The 19,168-nt window shown below is 51.5% G+C and overlaps 11 protein-coding genes across 11 annotated transcripts; 6 read left to right on the forward strand and 5 right to left on the reverse strand.

The window, feature by feature from the left end:
- Nucleotides 1–109: 109 nt before the first annotated feature.
- On the reverse strand, nt 110–1,619 carry COCVIDRAFT_23599 (hypothetical protein; the record flags this gene model as incomplete). The annotated part of the gene is made up of 4 exons (XM_014704666.1): nt 110–211; nt 263–1,266; nt 1,324–1,384; nt 1,509–1,619. The coding sequence occupies 4 exons, from the start codon at nt 1,617–1,619 to the stop codon at nt 110–112; spliced, it is 1,278 nt and encodes a 425-aa protein (XP_014560152.1).
- A 410-nt stretch (nt 1,620–2,029) lies between these two features.
- Nucleotides 2,030–4,279, forward strand: COCVIDRAFT_89890 (hypothetical protein; the record flags this gene model as incomplete). Its single annotated transcript, XM_014704718.1, has 1 exon — nt 2,030–4,279. One exon carries the CDS (start codon nt 2,030–2,032, stop codon nt 4,277–4,279), a length of 2,250 nt encoding a protein of 749 aa, XP_014560204.1.
- Nucleotides 4,280–4,726: 447 nt separating this feature from the next.
- On the reverse strand, nt 4,727–5,830 carry COCVIDRAFT_89970 (glycosyltransferase family 34 protein; the record flags this gene model as incomplete). The annotated part of the gene is made up of 3 exons (XM_014704719.1): nt 4,727–4,928; nt 4,987–5,428; nt 5,491–5,830. 3 exons carry the CDS (start codon nt 5,828–5,830, stop codon nt 4,727–4,729), a joined length of 984 nt encoding a protein of 327 aa, XP_014560205.1.
- A 965-nt stretch (nt 5,831–6,795) lies between these two features.
- COCVIDRAFT_90063 (hypothetical protein) lies at nt 6,796–8,117 on the forward strand (the record flags this gene model as incomplete). The annotated part of the gene is made up of 3 exons (XM_014704720.1): nt 6,796–6,941; nt 6,990–7,179; nt 7,230–8,117. 3 exons carry the CDS (start codon nt 6,796–6,798, stop codon nt 8,115–8,117), a joined length of 1,224 nt encoding a protein of 407 aa, XP_014560206.1.
- Nucleotides 8,118–8,773: 656 nt separating this feature from the next.
- COCVIDRAFT_89869 (hypothetical protein) lies at nt 8,774–10,261 on the forward strand (the record flags this gene model as incomplete). Its single annotated transcript, XM_014704721.1, has 1 exon — nt 8,774–10,261. One exon carries the CDS (start codon nt 8,774–8,776, stop codon nt 10,259–10,261), a length of 1,488 nt encoding a protein of 495 aa, XP_014560207.1.
- A 258-nt stretch (nt 10,262–10,519) lies between these two features.
- COCVIDRAFT_23604 (hypothetical protein) lies at nt 10,520–12,010 on the reverse strand (the record flags this gene model as incomplete). Its single annotated transcript, XM_014704667.1, has 1 exon — nt 10,520–12,010. The coding sequence occupies one exon, from the start codon at nt 12,008–12,010 to the stop codon at nt 10,520–10,522; it is 1,491 nt and encodes a 496-aa protein (XP_014560153.1).
- Nucleotides 12,011–12,243: 233 nt separating this feature from the next.
- Nucleotides 12,244–12,877, forward strand: COCVIDRAFT_89994 (hypothetical protein; the record flags this gene model as incomplete). The annotated part of the gene is made up of 2 exons (XM_014704722.1): nt 12,244–12,517; nt 12,570–12,877. The coding sequence occupies 2 exons, from the start codon at nt 12,244–12,246 to the stop codon at nt 12,875–12,877; spliced, it is 582 nt and encodes a 193-aa protein (XP_014560208.1).
- A 914-nt stretch (nt 12,878–13,791) lies between these two features.
- Nucleotides 13,792–14,804, reverse strand: COCVIDRAFT_13009 (hypothetical protein; the record flags this gene model as incomplete). Its single annotated transcript, XM_014704637.1, has 2 exons — nt 13,792–14,555; nt 14,624–14,804. 2 exons carry the CDS (start codon nt 14,802–14,804, stop codon nt 13,792–13,794), a joined length of 945 nt encoding a protein of 314 aa, XP_014560123.1.
- An 818-nt stretch (nt 14,805–15,622) lies between these two features.
- COCVIDRAFT_34703 (hypothetical protein) lies at nt 15,623–15,877 on the reverse strand (the record flags this gene model as incomplete). The annotated part of the gene is made up of 1 exon (XM_014704723.1): nt 15,623–15,877. One exon carries the CDS (start codon nt 15,875–15,877, stop codon nt 15,623–15,625), a length of 255 nt encoding a protein of 84 aa, XP_014560209.1.
- Nucleotides 15,878–16,074: 197 nt separating this feature from the next.
- On the forward strand, nt 16,075–17,868 carry COCVIDRAFT_23607 (hypothetical protein; the record flags this gene model as incomplete). Its single annotated transcript, XM_014704668.1, has 4 exons — nt 16,075–16,254; nt 16,333–16,464; nt 16,526–17,106; nt 17,172–17,868. The coding sequence occupies 4 exons, from the start codon at nt 16,075–16,077 to the stop codon at nt 17,866–17,868; spliced, it is 1,590 nt and encodes a 529-aa protein (XP_014560154.1).
- A 1,053-nt stretch (nt 17,869–18,921) lies between these two features.
- Nucleotides 18,922–19,137, forward strand: COCVIDRAFT_89917 (hypothetical protein; the record flags this gene model as incomplete). The annotated part of the gene is made up of 1 exon (XM_014704724.1): nt 18,922–19,137. A coding segment is annotated over one exon (216 nt), but the record flags the coding sequence as incomplete, so codon positions are not given.
- Between the last annotated feature and the right edge of the window lie 31 nt (nt 19,138–19,168).

Consider the following 19,168-nt stretch of genomic DNA (forward strand, 5'->3'; position numbering starts at 1 on the left):
GTCATTTCTCGTATACATACGTACACATTTCATAATCTAGCCGCTCAATGCAGCCGCCGGATCATGCACGGCAGCCGTGAGCCGACCAAAGAGCCCATCATCACCTTGCTTAACCCTTGACCTTGTAAATAGCCTCTGCAAGGCGTCCGACGTTCTCGCTAGTGATACCAGCCACCGAGATGCGGCCGTCCTTGGTGGCATATACAGAGTGCTGTCACGTTAGCTGGGTCTACTATCACCTGGCACGTGGTCTTCAACTTACCTCCTTTGCCAGCTTGTCCATCTGCTCCGGTGTCAAACCAGTGTAGGCGAACATACCAATCTGCGATGTAATGTGGCTCCAGTCATGCTTGCTTCCGAGCTTCTCGAGGTTCTCCTTGAGCAGAGCACGCATGGTGATGATGCGGTCAGCCATTCCCTTGACCTCGCCAAGCCATTGCTTGTTGAGCGAGGCGTCGTTCAGAATCTCAGAGGCAATGCGGGCACCGTGAACTGGGGGGTTAGAGTACAATGGGCGGACAAGGATCTTGATCTGTGAGTCGACGCGCTTCTTCTCCTCGGCAGATTCGCAGACAACAGAGAAGGCACCCACACGCTCACCATACAGACCCATGTTCTTGGCAAACGACTGGGCCAGGACGGGGCGGAGACCCTCCTTGATGAAGTGACGGAGAGCAAAGGCGTCCTTGGAGGTGTCACCGCTGGCGAAGCCCTGGTAGGCCATGTCAAAGAAGGGGAAGTGATCACCCTCCTTGACAGCATCGGCAATCTTGGTCCACTGCTCCTCGGTGGGGTCGACACCAGTGGGGTTGTGTGCGCAGGCGTGAAGCAGGACAATGCTGTTCTTGGGCATGGCCTTGATGTCGGCAATCATTCCCTCAAAGTCGAGGCCAATTGTGTCCTTGTTGTAGTAACGGTACTTCTCGACCTTGAGACCCGAGTCCTTGAAGACAGCATTGTGGTTGGCCCATGACGGGGTGGGGATGTAGATGGTCTTGGGGCCAGGGTAGTGACGCTCGAGGAAGGCGCCGCCAATGCGCAGGGCGCCAGTACCTGAAATGGACTGGGTAACGGCGATGCAGTCCTCGTTGAGGGGTTTCGAATCGGCACCATATGCGAGCTTGAGAGCGGCCTTTGTGAAGTTGGGTACACCGGTGATGCCAGCGTACTCCTTGTCCAGCGCGGAATCGACGACCTTCTTCTCCGCCTCTCTCACCGAAGGCAGGACATAGGGCTTGCCCTTGTCATCGCGGTACGCACCGACGCCTGGGGATGCAGAGTCAGTTACGTCTTTGTTGTGAGATGTTATTCTGGTTCACTGACCGAGGTTGATCTTCTTGGGGTTGCTGTCGGCCTTGAAGGCTTCAGTGATACCCAAAATGGCCTGGAGAGAGCATTGTAAGCTGGGGCGCGGCTATCATGTCTACAGGGAGGGTACATACATCCTAGACGTGTGGATTAGCATTGGCACGAGTCAATTGGGCCGCAGCTTGCTTTTGGCCACTTACTGGAGGGCCCTGGGGCACCTGCGACCATGCCGAGACAGCTCGGACACTGGACTTGAGCGACAGCTGCTTGGTCGCCGCCTGGCGCAGCGCCGTGCGGGATGAGGCGAGCATAGTAGAAACCGGTTACGAGATGAGAGAGGAGAGGCGAGCAGAGAGAAGACGAGACAATGCTTCGCGGATGGAACGGAAGCAGCTGTGACTGTATTAGAGTACGCAGGTAGCTAGAGTGGGTGGTCTGAGCAAAATACCCCAGAAACGCAATAGTTCCCACGCCTCCCACGCCCGCCGCGGAATCTCTATGTCATGTTCCTATGACTCGGGCTCGCACACTACCCCCGTCTCTGATTGGCCATCTGTCCGCTGTACACCCCTGCTCCTTCCGCTGTCGCCCATGGTAATTTTTTTTCCTGGACAGTCGGCTGCGCGTCGCGTGAGAGCCGCCTACGTAGTGTGCAACCACAGTAGTAAGATGCACATCATGTAGCCACAATTGCTACACCCGTCTCCTGTTCCTCCCCAGCATGCGACGCGCTCTCACCCAGGCCGGGACACTGCTGAACCATGAAGCCTCAATACCACTGTTCCTCTGTCCTGCCCTACTTAGAGCCCCCATAACCACCACTCGCCGCGGTCCCTCCCGAGCCAGGTCGTCGACAAACTTTTCAACGTCAAGACCAATAAAGGACCAAGTCCGCGCTGCTGTGCCTCCCACCGAAAACCATGATACATCCCCACAGAATCCACCAGTTTCAAGATCACTGCCTCGAGCGTGCCCGGGATGTGGTGCGCCCGCTCAGATTTACGAACAAAATGAAGCGGGGTATTATAACATAGACAGGAAGGCAGTACGCGCATATCTCAATCCAGTCCCAAATACACCAAAAGATACGGCGACACAAGAAGACCATGTGTACGAAAAGGGACTCAGCAACGTCGATCCCCAGTTGCTTGGAGAGTTGGGCATTGCCAAAGAGGGAAATCAAGTCCCCGACGACAATGACCCACCACCAACACCAGTGTGCGACCGATGCCACAGTCTCCTTCACCATCGCCTAGGGTCGCCCATCCACCATCCGACCGTCGATGCCATACAACAGACCATTGCTGAATCACCGCACCGACGCAACCACATCTACCATGTCGTCGACGCTGCCGACTTCCCCCTCTCTATTGTCCCAAACCTCCAGTCCTCCTTGCGCATCCCCAAACTGCGTACACAAAACAGGCGAGCCAAACACAAGGGCTGGGTCGCCAATGACCGTATTGCAGAGGTCAGCTTCATCATCACAAGAGCCGATCTCCTAGCGCCGAAGAAGGAGCAAGTCGATGCGTTGATGCCATATGTTCGAGATGTGCTCCGCGATGCCCTCGGTCGTCAAAATGCGAATGCGCGTCTAGGCAATGTACGCCTCGTCAGTGCGAAGCGAGGATGGTGGACCAAGCAGGTCAAAGAAGACATATGGGACCGCGGAGGCGCAGGCTGGATGGTCGGCAAGGTCAATGTGGGAAAATCAAATCTCTTCGAGGCTGTCTTTCCTAAAGGAAGGGGGGCGGACTATCAAGATGTGCGCAAGATTCGGAGCGCAGCAGAACGAGAAGCAATGCTTAGCAACGCAAAGACACTAGATGAGCTCGTACAGGTCCAACGGCAACTCGCTGAAGAGGATGCTGAGACGGAGCGCCTGAAAAACAAGCCACAGGAACATCTTCACCAACCTCCAGAAGAACTTGAAGAGACGCCGGAAGAAGAAGATGTTGAAGATCCGGATGCGCTCCTTCCCCCGCCCCAACCTTTCACACCCTATCCCGTTCTACCGATTGCCTCTTCGCTGCCTGGCACGACTGCATCTCCGATTCGCATACCCTTTGGGCAGAACAGAGGTGAACTTATTGACCTTCCGGGTCTTGCGCGCACAACTCCCGGGCTAGAGACTTTTGTCCAGCCTTCAGCACATGACGACCTTGTAATGAAGAGCCGTATCAACTCGGAACGCTACACCCTCAAACCCGGTCAATCTCTGATACTCGGTGGAGGTCTGATTCGAATCACTCCCGTAACCCAGGACCTTGTCTTCCTCGTATACCCCTTTGTGCCTATTCACCCACACGTCACTCGCACCGAAAAGGCAGAAGAATATCAGGCCCAAACTTCCGAACGCCAACTCCAAACACCACCTATTCTCGCCCCAAATGTCGGTTCCAAAATGCACTCTGCAGGCAAATTTCAACTCAAATGGGATGTAACCAAGAAAATCGCTGGCCCCGTCACCTCGCCCGTCGCGGGCAAAATGAAGCCCGAAAACCTCCCCTTCAGAATCTGGGGCACAGACATCCTCATCGAGGGCGTCGGCTGGGTCGAGGTCTCAGCGCAGATGCGCAGGCCCCAGGGCTGGTCGCCCCCAGGTATGATCAAGAAAGATCCAAATCAAGCCCGACTCGACCGCCAAGCCCAACTCCAGGCCGAAGCCGACCGTAAACAGCGCAAATTCGACGCCATTGCGCGTGCAGAACGTGAGGGTAGAGATCCCGAAGAAGTCCTTGAAGAAGAATTCTACGAAGACAAGAAGAGGGAGCTGATGGACCAGTGGGAAGAGGATTATCCCGAGGTCGAGGTTTTCTCCCCGCTGGGCAAGTTTGTGGGACAACGACGGCCCATGTGTGCTAGTACTGTTAGTGGGCCAAAGCAGATTTCTAGTAGAGAGAGGAAACAGCGGCCGAGACGGAGCATGGTTAGTGTTAAGCGGCAGAGAAAGCCAAAGGGTACGGATTGAGTAGTTTCTTCACTCCATGTACCAATACATATTTTTTTTCGCAGTCATCGATTTCAGGTTATGCAGACAGACATTATAACAAAAATAACGTATCAGTTCGATAATCTCACGTCTCGCCACGACACGGAGCAACAAAGTCCATGGATTTCTAACATTTAAAATAAAATATAAAAAAAAAACTCCCGTTACATGGTGAATCCGAAAATCGGTCAATTATATGGGTCTGTCCTCCCCCTACTCCAACCCCTCCATGGCAGGTTTGCATACCATGGCTCGTGATGCGATGCGATACCAACGCCTTGAACGCCAGTCTATCCCATCCTCCCTCAACCCCGTCCCCCCTGGGTATTCACTATCCTCGCCTCTATCACGGTACCCTTGTATTGTCCTGGCTCTAGCGTCAAAGAGAGAGAGAAAACCCCTGCCCGAGGGCTTGTGTGTGTGTGTCTAGGCCGCGGCATCCAGCTTAGTCCAGTAGGCCTGCTGCTCCACGGCGCAGTCTCGACCGTTCTTGTCGCAGCCGGGGAAGACGGCAACGAGATCACCTTCTTGGAAGCGGCCGTTGCGTTCGTTTGCGGGGCCGAGAGCGTAGGAATTGAGGAGGTTCTGGGGCACCATTGCGAGTTTGGCGAGGATCGTACCGTGCCATCTGTTTTGTGAGATCAGCTTACTGGATCTAAAGTTCATGATTGCCACTGGGTACTTACTGCACGATATGCTCGAGCGCGTGGTACTCGGCCTTTTGAAAGTTGTAACTTCGGTAGATGGGGTCAAACCAGGTGTCTAGGAAGAACTTTGCCCATTCTCCATTTCGGACGATAAAACTGCTCGGCGCCAGGCCGTCTTTGTCTTGGGTGATGACAAAATCTATCCGGTCGCCCTTTAGGTTGCTGAATGTCTTGATGACGCTTTCGGGGGGAACAACGGGGGCGTTGGTGATCATGTATGACTCGAGTTTGGCGGGCGTAAGGAGCGAAGTGTGGATGGGCGTGTCCATGTTCATGATCAGGGCAGTGTGGTCAAGATACCACATGAACATGGAGGTCGGGTGGAGCGTCATGGCATGGCGGATTGCAGGCACGCGAGCCCAGGTGGGTGGGGAGTTGCCGATAGGATATTTGTCGCTGGTTGGGAAGAAGGTAAGATAGCCTAAATACATGTCAACATTTGCCCAACTGTAGCGGTAATCCGTTGGCTGTGGTGAGGCATACCATGTTTTTTGGCGTATTCCTCCCTATTCCTCTTGACCTTTGCTGTCCATGTAGGATCCATCTTGGGATCCACAACTGTGACCACGACCACAGGCGGGCCACTTCCTATCTTGGGCTTGGGTATGTTTGCCGGACCCCAGCCTCCCACCTTTGTGCCTCTTGTGGTAGAACCACTACTTCCACTCAGCATCCAGATGAGCACGAAAAAGCCCAGTATGCCACCAGCGATTAGACGTCCTAGTTTGCTCCGAAGCAAATTTTTGAGAGCTGGTGGTATCGCAATTCCGCTCTGGTTTCTTGCAACGTATGGCGGCGGTCGCGACGTCTTTCGTGGCGGCATGGCGAAATGCATCGTGGAGAGTCTCCGTGGGTAGAGGAGATGTTGCAGTTGGCGTGGGTGGAACAATACGAGCGATGTCGGGTGGCGGTCTGGAAGTCGTTAAGAGGCGCAATCGCTACAGGAACATTGCTGGAGTGTCTCGAGGTTAAGAGTGGCCCCAATGCATGCAAGAGAGGTGCAGATTCAACGGGCGCTGAGAGAGACGGACTACCCAAAGTCCACGCGACGACATGGGCATGCGCTGCGATTGGCCTTGGCAGGAGGGACCTTGCCCTAGCGCCCGCAGATTGTCCCTGGTCATGTTCGAGATGGAGGCATAACGGGCCCTCACTTTTTTTTTCGTTGAGGACCGACATCTTTCGAGCTATGCGCATACATATATAGAAGACGTCGATGTTCTTATCGTTGCGCATCCTGCTGATTGACGCCACACTTGCACCTTGTGCGACTTGTCCACCTTGTTCTTCATCTGATTACTCCCTGTCACCACATCAAGGGTACTTTTTCACCTACAGGCAATCAAAGACATGGCCTGTCGCTATACGAGTAGTTCAAATATAGCAAAACATCCACATCCCCTGTCCAGCGACGGCGCCGCTAGTAAAAGGAGTTGCCCATACCCACCTGGCACACCGTCCGAGTCATCACGAGATTTGGCCGGACTAGGTACGAGTCGAGATCTCCGACCATGGGAATCTCACCAACGGACGGCAAAGTCCACAATTCAGACGGAAGTCTCGGTATTTTTGCCAAGCTCTGTGACGATTGCTCGCTGATTACCGCCTGAATCTTTGCAGCGACTTTGTGTTACCCGCTATGACGTCGAGTACCTGTCACAGTAAAGAAATAAAACTATTCGAAAAGAATGAAGGGTCGCGGGCTTGTTCACACCAATCTACTTTCAATTCGTTGATTGTACCCTCTACTCTCTCTTTGCTTACTCTAATCCGTTTCCATACACAACAATGGTCGAAAAGGTGATTCAGTTGAGATGCGACTGCAACCAGTACCCATGGGGAAAACAAGGCTCCAAGTCGCTCGCCGCGACATTGTGCGCAAAGACACCAGGCACAAGCTTCAAGATTGATGAGAATACCAGCTACGCTGAAATGTAATTGTGCAGACTGAGCTTTTCTCTAATAGCTTCTAACATCAGCAGGTGGATGGGCACATATCCCGAGTTACCTTCATATGTTTTAGAGACTGGAGAGGACCTTCAGGATGTCATTGACAAGCACCCCGATGAGCTTATTGGAAAGGCTGTCGTTGACAAGTTCAATCATACCAAGCTGCCATACCTGCCAAAAGTCCTGTCAATAGCAAAAGCTCTACCTCTACAGCTACACCCAGTATGTGCTTTCACAAGAAGAACCATACCCCTTTTCTAATAACGCTGCAGAACAAAGAGCTGGCTTCAAAACTACACGCAAAGAACCCAAGCCAGTTCACAGACCCAAACCACAAACCAGAGATTGCCCTGGCTCTGGGCGACTTTGAGGCTTTCTGTGGGTTCAAGCCTCTTGGAGAGCTTGCACTTTTGATGAAACTCCCACCGCTCCAGGGCTTCATGCCTGAGGTCACAAAGCCAACATTTGACGACGAGCAGTTGAAGCATATTGTCAAGGCAATGCTCACGGCTTCTGAGGATACCGTCCGCAAAACTAACGATGCTCTAATGAAGATACCAAAAGAGGAATTTGGCGTTTCCAGCTACATTCCTGAGATGATTCCTCGTCTGGCAGAACAGTACGACAAGTCTGACAACGGAACGCTCGTTGCTCTCGTCACTATGAACTACTTGAAGCTTAAGGCTGGCGAAAGTATATATATTCCCGCCGATGGCATTCACGCCTACCTGTCTGGCGACATTATCGAGTGCATGGCTCGATCAAACAACGTCCTCAACACTGGTTTCTGTCCCCGTGCTGATCGCGACAACGTCGACATGTTCTGCTCAGTTCTCACATTCTCACCACACAACGCAAAAGAAGCCATCCTGCCGCCACAAGCCTTCGACAGAAGCAAAAACGGCAAGACGCAGATGTATGCGCCTCCTCTTAGCGAGTTCAACATGTTGGCAACAACAATGAGTGCCGGCGATTCCGAGACGATTGGGTCACTCGGTGGACCCAGCGTCATGATCGTAACCGAAGGCGAAGGTACTATGAAGGGCAATGGCAAGGAGTACAAGCTGAGCGATGGTTATATTTTCTTTATCGGCCCCGGCGTGGACTTGGAGTTTAACGCCACCAAGCAGCTGAAGGCATTTACAGCTTTTGCTGAGTAAATCATTGTAATAGTAAGATAGGAATGATGAAATGTGAATGACGATGAATGATTGAGGCTCTCAGGCCGCCACGGAGGTGACGTGAACACCGATTGGAGGGGATTAGAGCTTCCCCGCACTCAGCAATGTGCATGAACACCAACAGCTGACTAGGATTCAATACACTTGGAAAGTCTTATATGCGCACAGTCTGAAAGCGTATGACAAGCCGGAAACTCTTCGGATCCGCACGCATGCCTATTGGGACTTCCCCACAAGTACCCATGCTTCCCCGCACCTTGACTGGGAACCCCCCTCTGCAGCTCAGTTATAGCTATAAAACCCCGCAATAGAGCTTCATGTTGTGGATATGAGAAGAGAAGTTATTTTTTCTGTTTGTCAATTGCATCTTTGGCTTCGATAAAAATCCTCAAAGAACGTGGTTGTTTGGATCGCGGGCGACTTGACCTTGACAGGAACACGCGCTAAAACAGACGACTGACGTTGGAACATCATCCTAGTGAAGCATCAGAGCCGGAAGCATTCGGTAAGCTTATTATCTGGGTATTAAACCAGAAGATTTCCATTGATTTTGATTTCAGTATTCTCAATCTATTTCTACAATTCATTCGCTAACACTACATCTGCCGCGCTCAGAAGAACATAAATTTACCACCATGGCCAGCCCAGCAACCGCAAAACGCGACTCCATGGACGCAACAGCAAGCAGTCTTGAGACGAAAATGAAAGCCGCTTCTCTTGAGCAGTCGACGCGCAAGCGACCATTGGGTCTGACGGACCTTCCGCCCTCTATCCGCAACAACATCTACAGATACTGTTTAGACACTGAGATGGTCAACCTGGGCGAGCCAAATGTATCATATACACACAAGATAGGCGACGGCGTGCTTAAATTCTCGGCCTCGCGGAAGCCCTTTCCAATCAATAGCGGTCTCTTCTACGTTAACAAAGCGTTTAGTAAAGACGCACTGCGCTACTTTTACGAGAAGAATCTGTGGGTAAGACTAGATGTATACACGGCAGATGCACGGCACGCAAAGACTTTGCTGGAAGACTCTGGTCTACTGTTTTCCACTGCTCCACCAGACGCTGTCGAAAAGGCAACTCAGCATGCCCTCGAGGTAGTGCTGGTGGAGAAGAACTCTGCGCAGAAACGTGCAAGCGTCATGTTTCCAGCACAGTATCTACCTCGTCTGATCAACTTTTTCGATCAAGCAAGTCGCGCAACGGCAAGTTGGGCGCCCATGCACACACTTTTCTTGACCATCATGAATACATACGACTTCCCCATTTCACGACTCCAAGGCGACTTGCTCGAGCCATTCAGGCTGCTCTCCAACTTTGGCGGCGTTACCGTCGACAGCAAGAACCTCCTACCGAGATACGCAGAAGGACTGCAAAGCATGATGACAGAAAAGAGCTTCACAGCCGAATCCTATCTCGCCCGCGTAACCGAGCTAGCAGATCTCTCCGACTCTGCGCGCGAAAAAGAAGACTACACCCTCGCAAACGAGTACGCAAACGCAGTCATCATAGCCCTAACATATGGCTACCTAACCCACCCCGAAATCCTCCACTCACAAGACGAATCCTTCAGCAAATCTATCCAGCGACTCCGCTGGCGCACAGAACTCGGATTGGGCATTTCCCTCTCCATCCCCCTGCGTAGTCTCACATCCACAAAACACTGGATACACACTTCCAACCCGACACCCGAAATCAAAAAAGCAGCAAGGGATTTACTCCTTGCTGAGACATCAGTCTCCAAAGCCCTAAGTCTGGTTACCGACTCCCCCTCGCCAGCATCAAACCCCTGGTTCCATTCTCTACCTATCGAACTCATACCAAACAACAAGCCTACTTTCTTCACCGAGCGCGAAAAGGCGCAGACGTGGTATGTACTCGGTACCGTGCACATGGCGTTGGGCGAGAACATCTTCGCATGTGGAGATATGGAGCGCGCGCTGGAGCTTTGGGGGAATGAAAGTGGGGTTGATGAGGAAGACGGGTTGAGGGGCAGGATCGAGGAGGCGTTTGAGAGGGCGAGAAAGGGGATCGATGGGGATGCGGAGAGTATGTGGGTTGGGGAGATCAGGCCGGGGACGGGGTTGAAGAAGGCGGCGAGGTTGGCGAGGGGGTTATAGTTTGGTTCTTTTATATCAAATACATAATCTGTGTAGAGAGAGAGGGGGGGATTAAAGGACTTAGAGATATATCAAAGATACATGTCTTCGAGTAGCATCAATAAGAAAAAGGCTGGAAGTCTTCTCCCTATCACATTAGAGATTCAAGAGGCAAGCATGCAGCTGATGAAGAGGTACCGTGCGATCGATATTGCTCAAGTTACGTTGTGTACATACGGTATTTCTACAAGGCCGGCATATAAATCGTACAACCCCCGCTTAGGCATGTGGCTGACTTGACGCAGGCTTGTTGCTAGAATTAACAAGCGCAGCCCAAGCATCGCCACGCGCAGTCTTCTCTTGCACGGATCCCTCATAAATACCCTGCAGACTATCAGAAGCAGACGCTTTCCTGCGGCGATCCTCCAACATGGACTCCACATAATCGTCCTGACCACCCGCAGCCTTTGCCTTGATGGCCAAGTCTGCCTTGTGGATTGCCCTCTCAAGGTATCTCCGCCTTTCTGCATCCAGGGTTTGATTGGTGGAAGCGGTTTCAGCCTCTGCAATTACCTTTGCGTATTCTGCTTTTTGCGCGGCCCGGAAAGCTGCCTCGCCACCAGCTGCTTGTACGCGAGCAACATATGTGGCTTCGGCAGCTTGCTTGTCGGGCCGAGCAGCTGCTTTCCAAGCCTCTACACTGCCAGCCTCTTCAATCTCTTTTCGCTTCCGCTGGTTGTAGGCAATCTTCATGGCGGTGTGGTCTTTGATATTGGGCAGGTTGAAGCGGTTCCGGATTTCCTGCAAGTCCTCGACGGTGAAGCCGGCCTCTTTGTATCTCCTGTAGGTTTTTTGTTTGAGGAGAAAAGCTGCTTCTTTGCGCTCTTTTGCTCGGATAAAGGCTAGTTTGAGGCCCTCCTCCTCGCTGTCTACGAGGCCTCGGGTCAAGTACCGCTGTGCAGCCTTGACGGCTTTGAGGTATTCGTTGGCAGCAAAGGCTGCGGTTCCCTTCTCATACTTTTCAAGTAGCTCAGTCTCAAGTGAGGGACTCTCAGGCGCGTCAGCTTCTTCTGGTGCCCACATTTGTTGCTCTTCACTCTCCAGAAACTCTTCGCTTTCAAGTCCAGGTGTGCCTTCAGCTGCTTTGCGTACAGCCATCATCTGAGGAGTTGGCCATTGCTTGTCGATGGTGGCTTGGTCAAGTCCCAGAGCCGCAGCATCGGCTCGCAATCGCTCAATAACCTCTGGCTTCTGCATGAGCGTCCAGCGGAGTGCCCAACCCATTGGCCCAAGCTCTTTGATGCGTGCCACATTGTCCTTGAGTAGGTACTCGTCCAGTCCACCCTCACGGTCCATTGTCTTGAGCACCTTGGCTGTGATGCGCAGTTTTATCCTCTTCCTTAATGCAACTGAGTACAGACTCTTGGACAGGACGTTTGGCTGCCATTTCCGCCGAGTCTTGGTCTCGGTATCCTTAGAGACATTGTTGCCGAACCGTATCATTTGCTCGCCATAAAGACCCTTGTTTGCTTGCTTGAACAGCCTGTGCTCGCCATATGGGTATGCCGGAATGTATGCATCTTTGGGAATGACATTTTTGGGAAGGTGGGAGCCGAGATCACCGCCGCGTCGCCGTTGGAGAGGGTTCTTCACTGCGGATGCGGGCGCGGGCGCAGTGGTTGCATACGTTCGCTGCGACTGCTGAGCAGAGCGGCCAACAGCTCCTGCGGCCGGAATACGTCCGGAGAGCAATTGACACCGGGCATGCATGATAGGTGTGACGGGGAGCATGCGAAGTGCCCGTTGTGATGAATAGTTGATGGGCTCGGTGGTCCGCAAATTCGAGAAGCCCACAGCACGGACCCCCAACTTCACTTTCATCCCATGTACAATCACGGGCGGAGCAAACCACTGGGACGACACAGCGGACACATAACAGCTCATTAGGCACAGCTGTATATACGAATCTCGCGCTTCTGTTCTGTCAGGCAAATATGGCAAACATGTCAGAATCTTCTCAACCGTCCACAGCCAACATCGCAGCTGCATGTGCCATACTCGCTGGCGTCACTGGCTATATGCTCGGGCAGGCAAAATCTCTCGGCTTCTTTGGCGGAAGTCCTATTTCACAGCCAGTAAAATCGAAGAAAGAAAAGGCGGACGACTCGGAAGACGAATCGAGCGATAACGAGGACGACAGTACACCAGCCGACTTTCCAGGCCAGGAAGAATGCAAAATGGTCCTAGTAGTGCGAACAGATCTCGGCATGACAAAGGGTACTGCTATTCTCCACTACTAGTAGGACATATCGCCTGACCTTTGATACAGGCAAAATCGGTGCGCAGTGCGGGCATGCGACACTGGCTTGCTACAAGCACTTCCTCCGAACCTCACCAGACTCCAATATACTCAAGCGTTGGGAGCGACTAGGACAAGCCAAGGTCGCGTTGCAGGTCAAGACTGAAGAAGAGCTAGAACTGTTGCAGGCGCAAGCACTGAGTCTTGGTCTGGTAGCACACATTATCCATGACGCTGGGCGGACACAGATTGCAAGCGGAAGTGCGACTGTACTAGGCATTGGACCTGCGCCAAAGAGTGTCATAGATCAGGTCACCGGGCATCTCAAGCTGCTGTAAGAGTACTGGCTTCGAAAGCTATGCAACACAATTTTGGGGCCTTAAAGTGGACCGGGAGAAAATGGCGACGCGCCATGTCTCAGCGATGCCTCGTATGCATATATGGCGACAAGAGCTCAAGCAAAGGATTTCAGAAAAAACCATTGGCCATGTGCGGAGCTAATGGTATTCTTTACAAACATATCCAAATCGCAGGAATTGCATCTGAAGCACCATTGCAGTTGCGACAGTGATTCCGCGAACATCCAAAAGAAGAGGAAAAGATTATTCCCTGCAAAGATTACACGGAAGCAAGGTGAAGCAGATGTGGGTCTAGCAGCGTGATTTTCGTCGCCTATGGGAGTGTTGGCAAGGACGCGATATGCGCTGGCTCTTGAGTGACGTGTGCTATTTAAGTAAATCTGTCGGTAGCCATAAGGTGGATCACAGCTGCTCAACAAATGCCATTCGCCATGTGCGGATACTAGACGGGTTTCCGCACTCCTCTAATGCATCTTCTGATATAGGGGCGTTCGCCTATTGGTAATGGATTGGTGTAGTAGAAGACGTATGGTGTACCAGGAACGATAGGCATTGAGTTAGTGTTGTGTCAAAGAATGAGAAACTTGTATGGAGGCAATGCACATAGCATCTTGTACTATGTGCAACGAGCTATGACTTGCATACGCAACATGTGTACCTTGGTGATGGCAGTACACAAACCGATGAGACGCAGCCAAAGATAACCGAGTCAGAAAAGTACCCTCACGTGGACACTGATGTGTCACATGGCAACCTTCCCCGACCCCGTGACGTTGTATTGGCTGCTTTTTATTCATAGAGTAGGACCAAAAGTTGCGCTGCATCAAAATAGGAACCAGGCGTTGGAGATAGTCGTCATACCGTTACTCTATTTGCATCAAAGTCGTACAAGGTCATGCAACAGCAGCACCTTTCCACCAACTCGTGGCGCCCAAGACGAATACCACCACCATGGCGTCGCTCACAACGGTGCTATATATGACGCTGTACCTGCCAACCGTCCGAATATATCCTGCATACGGCTCGGGCAAGATACCTGCGACCGTGCTGAGCATGCCACCTCCTTGCAACTGGCCTTTTTCTATGAAATAGCGTGAAGATTGTAAGATAACCTCGAAAGTAGCGAAGAGATAGAAAAAGTGCGCAAAATTGTGGGCTGGCGAAGACTGGGTGGTCCAGTCATCGTCGGGCACATTGTCGCGTAAGAATTTGGATCCGGTAAACGGTGTCTGTAACACTATGTAAACGGCGAGTCCTAGGGAGAAGACGGAGTGAACCAGGCGCCAGATCCAGGCTGAAGATTGGTCGGGCGAGGGCTCAGGAACAGCACCACCACCTTGCATGGCCGAAAGCATATTAGCAAGGCCCGGTGGTGCACCTGCCTGACCAGGACCGCCGGGCATGCCAGGCATACCACCCGCACCCGCGCCCATCATCTGCTGGAGCATTGCCATCATGGGGTCCTGGGCTGGGTCCGAGGCCTGCCCTGGGCCAAATGGGCCTGTCGGGTTGGTCTCTGAGGCAAAGGGCGAGGGGAGTCGGGGACGGGATACGGGCGTGTAATGGTGTTGTGATATGTCTACCTCATCTGGGTCCGGAGTCGCCGTTCCAGACCCGGAGGGTGTGCGCTGGGGGAAAGGGATTGGGGCAGGCTTGACTGGTATGCGGTTAGCCGTTTGTTTTATGGGCTCGGGGGAGTTTTCCGAACGACGAGACTGTACGCACCCGGAACATCCTTCTCAAGCTCACTGATGTCCCTGGGCGGGCCGCCCTGCAGTGCCGTGATCTGCTGCAGACGAGAAGCGCCGCTCTTTGCTGCAAGACGCTCTCTGCGTAGTCTGGCCTTTGTCTGGGCGGGCGACTCGCCAGGCAGGGCGCCCGTTGCGGAGGCAGGCGAGTCGGCCATGTGCAAGTGGGATGGCGGGCGAGGAGAGAGGAAACTCGCAACAATATCCTGACTGTGCTGGCAGTGTTGGCAACAGGATGCGGTCGTGTGTTGTGGTCGCAGTGGGTGGTGCGAGGGGCTGAGGTCATGGCCTTGGCGCCGCTTGCTAGCGTGTATGCACCTCGTCCCTCCTTTCACCTGGCCCCAAGCCCCTCCCCCTTCCCCGCCAAGTGCCAGCCGTCTTCTTCTTACCTAACCGCCAGGTCGCCTGTACACCTACGACATGACTGTTCTATCGCTCCGTAGCACACGCGGTACGGGCCGTCATACTAATATCTATCCCATCTCACCGCGTCATCTTGAGCCGCTTCTTTCGTCCTTAGCATTTTTGTATCACTCATCATTGTCATAACCTCCTCAGGGATGGTTGCATGCAGTGCCACCCCAACGCTACCTGGGTCTTCTTCTTCCGGGAATAGTTGGACCCGACGCTCAGGCTTTTGGGCCACGGCAGATTATCCTGGCTACCTTGGTGTGCATGTTAGGCTTTTGTTGCAGCTGCTAAAGAGCCTAGAGCTGGATTCGCCAGCTCTCTTGGGGCCTTGATCATCGCAGCCACATCATAATTATTTCCTACCTCCATCCACCAGCGCCCGTCATCAGCTCCTTAACCCAGCGCTTCTAGCGGCGCGGTCGCACGGGAGCGAAGCCGGTTGGTACTGCCCCACGATCCTTCGCATGCTGGTTCTGTGTTCCTTTCTCTACATTCAGCTCCACATTGCTCCTTCGGCCCCTGATGTTGCAATAACTATATTTACTTGTTATCGGCTCTAGCCCTATCACATGCCACAAAGTCTTCTAGATTGCGCCCCAAGCCCTCCTGCAGGGCTTGTAAAAAGGACACACAAATACTGTTTGATCGAAGGCAGCCCTAACGTATTCTTCCATGACATCGTCGACAGGAGATTGGTGGCGCTCCACAATGTGCCTGCGTGCTTGGAGAATATCTGGCATTCTCCGTAGATCCACACTGGGTCCGGTAACCCGGCTGCAACCATCCAAGCTGCAAGGACGTGTATTCGTTGTATCCACATTACCATTGCGCGAGCAACACTCCGTGCCTAAGGCGTCGTTACACGGCATGTCACAGATTCGACAGGTAGCTTTTCCGCACAAACAAAAAGCAAGTACTTCTATTTATGTATCGTCATTTTTACTCTTGCTTCCATCCCACCTTCACACATGAAGTTTCTATCCCAGATCTCGTCTTCTTCTCTTGATACATGCAAACATGTTCGCCCCAAGCATCAAGTCCAAGACCCAATCCCTACGCCTACACAGCTTTCGCTTAGTGTCATGGTCGCAGCAATATCGAGCCCAGTCGAGTTTGAGCAACAACAATTCCTACTGGAGCCACATTCCGTCTTGGAAAGATGTTTCCAACGATGAATTTGTGTCATATCGATGGCAGGTATGTTGTTTGCATCATCTTATCAGTCTCCAGCTATGCCACATGTATCTTCTTGAGTAGCTAATTCCTTTCCTGTAGCTGCGAAATACTGTCTCAGACAAACACAAACTTTATAAATTCCTTGACGAGGTTCTGCCGGAAAGACTAGGCTCTACCGAGAACGAGCAATTGAAAAGGATCCGAACAAAAAGCAACTTTATCGAGGATGCTGTAGGCAATAATCCTTTCCCCCGTTGTCTTGAATTATCCACCAATACTAATATCATGCTAGATTGCTGCCATCAAGTTGGTACCAATGTCCATCCGCTTAACACCTCATGTCCTCTCGTTGGTTGATTGGAACAATCCTTTGGACGACCCAATCCGGAGACAGTTCCTTCCTCTCAGAAGTGGCATCATCCCAGACCATAAGTATCTCGAGTTGGACTCGTTGCACGAGGAGCAAGACAGTCCTGTTCCTGGTCTGGTACATCGTTATCCTGGACGAGCTTTGTTTTTAGCCACATCAATATGCCCTGTCTACTGTCGCTTTTGCACCAGATCGTACGCAGTTGGCGGCAATACTGATACGGTATCGAAAAAGCCACAGAAACCTAGCCGGAAGAGATGGGAAGTTGTATTCGAGCACATTGCTAACGATGAATCTCTCCAAGACATTGTTGTTTCAGGTGGAGACTCTTACTTCTTGCAACCAGACCACGTCAGAGAGATTGGTGACAGGCTGCTGGACATTCCTCACATCAAGCGCGTTCGCTTTGCCTCGAAAGGACTAGCCGTTGCGCCTGGTCGTATTCTCGATGATTCGGACCCCTGGACTGACAGTCTCATTGCTGTATCCAACAAAGGCCGAGAGTAAGATGCTACATACCCAAGTTAACAGATGCGTTATTGGCTAACTCAATTCTCCAAACTTACAGAATGGGAAAGCAAGTGTGCCTGCACACTCATATCAACCATGCAAATGAAATCACTTGGATAACGAGGCTCGCCGCAAACAAGCTATTCAAACACGGTGTGATTGTCCGCAATCAGTCAGTCTTATTGAAAGGGGTCAATAACACCTTCACGGCACTTTCCGATCTCATCAAGTCGCTGGCCGACATCAACATTCAGCCATACTATGTATATCAATGCGACATGGTACAAGGCATTGAAGATCTTCGTACCCCCCTCCACGAGATTATTGACTTAGACAAACAAATACGGGGAACTCTTTCGGGCTTCATGATGCCAGCCTTTGTAATTGATCTTCCTGGAGGCGGCGGAAAACGGCTTGTATCGACCTATGAGAAGTACGAACACGGCATTGCTACATACAAGGCCCCTGGTCTCCCTGGTGCCAAGGGCGAAATGACGTACACCTACCATGATCCCAAGCCTGTCAAAACAGCCGTCCTCGAAGAGTTCCAGCAACGCCAACTCGAGGCGCTCAAACAGGGAGAGACACTAGAACAATTCTTCGCTCAATCAGCTGCTCGCTTACCGCGTCCACCTTTGCCGAATCCTTCATCGAATCAGAACCCTCTGCGCCCACAACCTACATCAACGGACATCGTCCCAGAATTCTGGGCTCCGACTCCAAAGCCAGCATATACCTACTCTCAGAGAATGTGATTGCCTATCACACTCAACCACAAACATACGAGCCCCACGCTGACCGAGCCGGCTTCCCCAACTGCTACCACGACATCGACACAAAAAGAAAGAAATACGTTTCTGTTGGAATTTAGATTGCATGCTCCTTTTTTCCACAACAGGAAAACAACATGTACAAAATGGTGAGACGGCCGTATGGGACTCGTTCGTGTACTTGTACATACGTATGTACACCGAGTCTTTTGTTTATTACCCCAATATCCTTTCATCCCTATTACCCCTCATCTATCCGTTTATAATTTGTCTCTCCAACTCTCTATCTGACTTATGAGTAAGAGTACCGCCTGTTATGGCGCCACCCAAAAAAGTTTCGGTTCTGTCCTTTTAATACATTCACCACAACAACTGTCTTAGTAGATTCTACAATGAAATAGAAGGATTATATATGCTTGCTTAAACTACTTTTTTTTTCTCCTAATATCAATCTGATAATCTAACTGAGTGTATTCCTTATTTAGGCAAAAAATCCAGTTTCATCACGAACAACGGGCAAAAAAAAGAGCAAGAAGGATAGTAAGCATGGAAAACGCGCAATTTTGAAAAAAGAAGTCATAACGTCTTGAATTCCATATCAAAAAAAGTTAACTTGCACATCCCTTCTTCAACCCTCTACATACGTGCATGTTTGCACTCCCGACAGCCGTTTAAGTCATGTCGACTCGCATCTTTCTTTCTTTCCCAAAATTTGGCGACGAAAAAAAAGACAAGGGTTTTGTCCTGTCCTCACCTCCTCCCCCGAGCGCTACTATGGCTATGCTGCATCTTTTCTCTCTCTCTCTTTCTCTCTCTTCCTTCGCCGCTGCCATCGCCCATATAGTACAAAGAACAGATTATGTGACCCAGGTGGAAATATCTGAGCAAAATAAAACAGCGCGCAAAAAAATCCAAAACGAACAGACAAACAGCAATAACAGTTAGAGTGGGTTATGTGAATAGAAGCACAAACGCACACACAAAAAAAAACGACAAAGATGCCCCATACGCCACAAAGATGAGACGTGAGAGAGAGAGAGAGAGAGAAGAAAAAAGATTTGCGCAAAAGACAGACAAGAACGGCAACACTACCAAACCAAACAACGCGAATTCCGCCCAAGAAAAAGAGTTGGAAAATGGGGTAATAAATGGGGAGAGAGATCTAACGCCGTTGAAGGACTTGCTTTGAGAAGCAAAAAAAAAGTGTGGGAGGGGCAACGCCGCGCTATACAAGAGGTAGAGGGGATGCGATGAAACGTAGCGGAAGCCTTGAGAAGGCGTCGCG

This window comes from Bipolaris victoriae, assembly GCF_000527765.1.
Source record: "Bipolaris victoriae FI3 unplaced genomic scaffold scaffold_13, whole genome shotgun sequence".
NCBI lineage: Eukaryota > Fungi > Ascomycota > Dothideomycetes > Pleosporales > Pleosporaceae > Bipolaris > Bipolaris victoriae.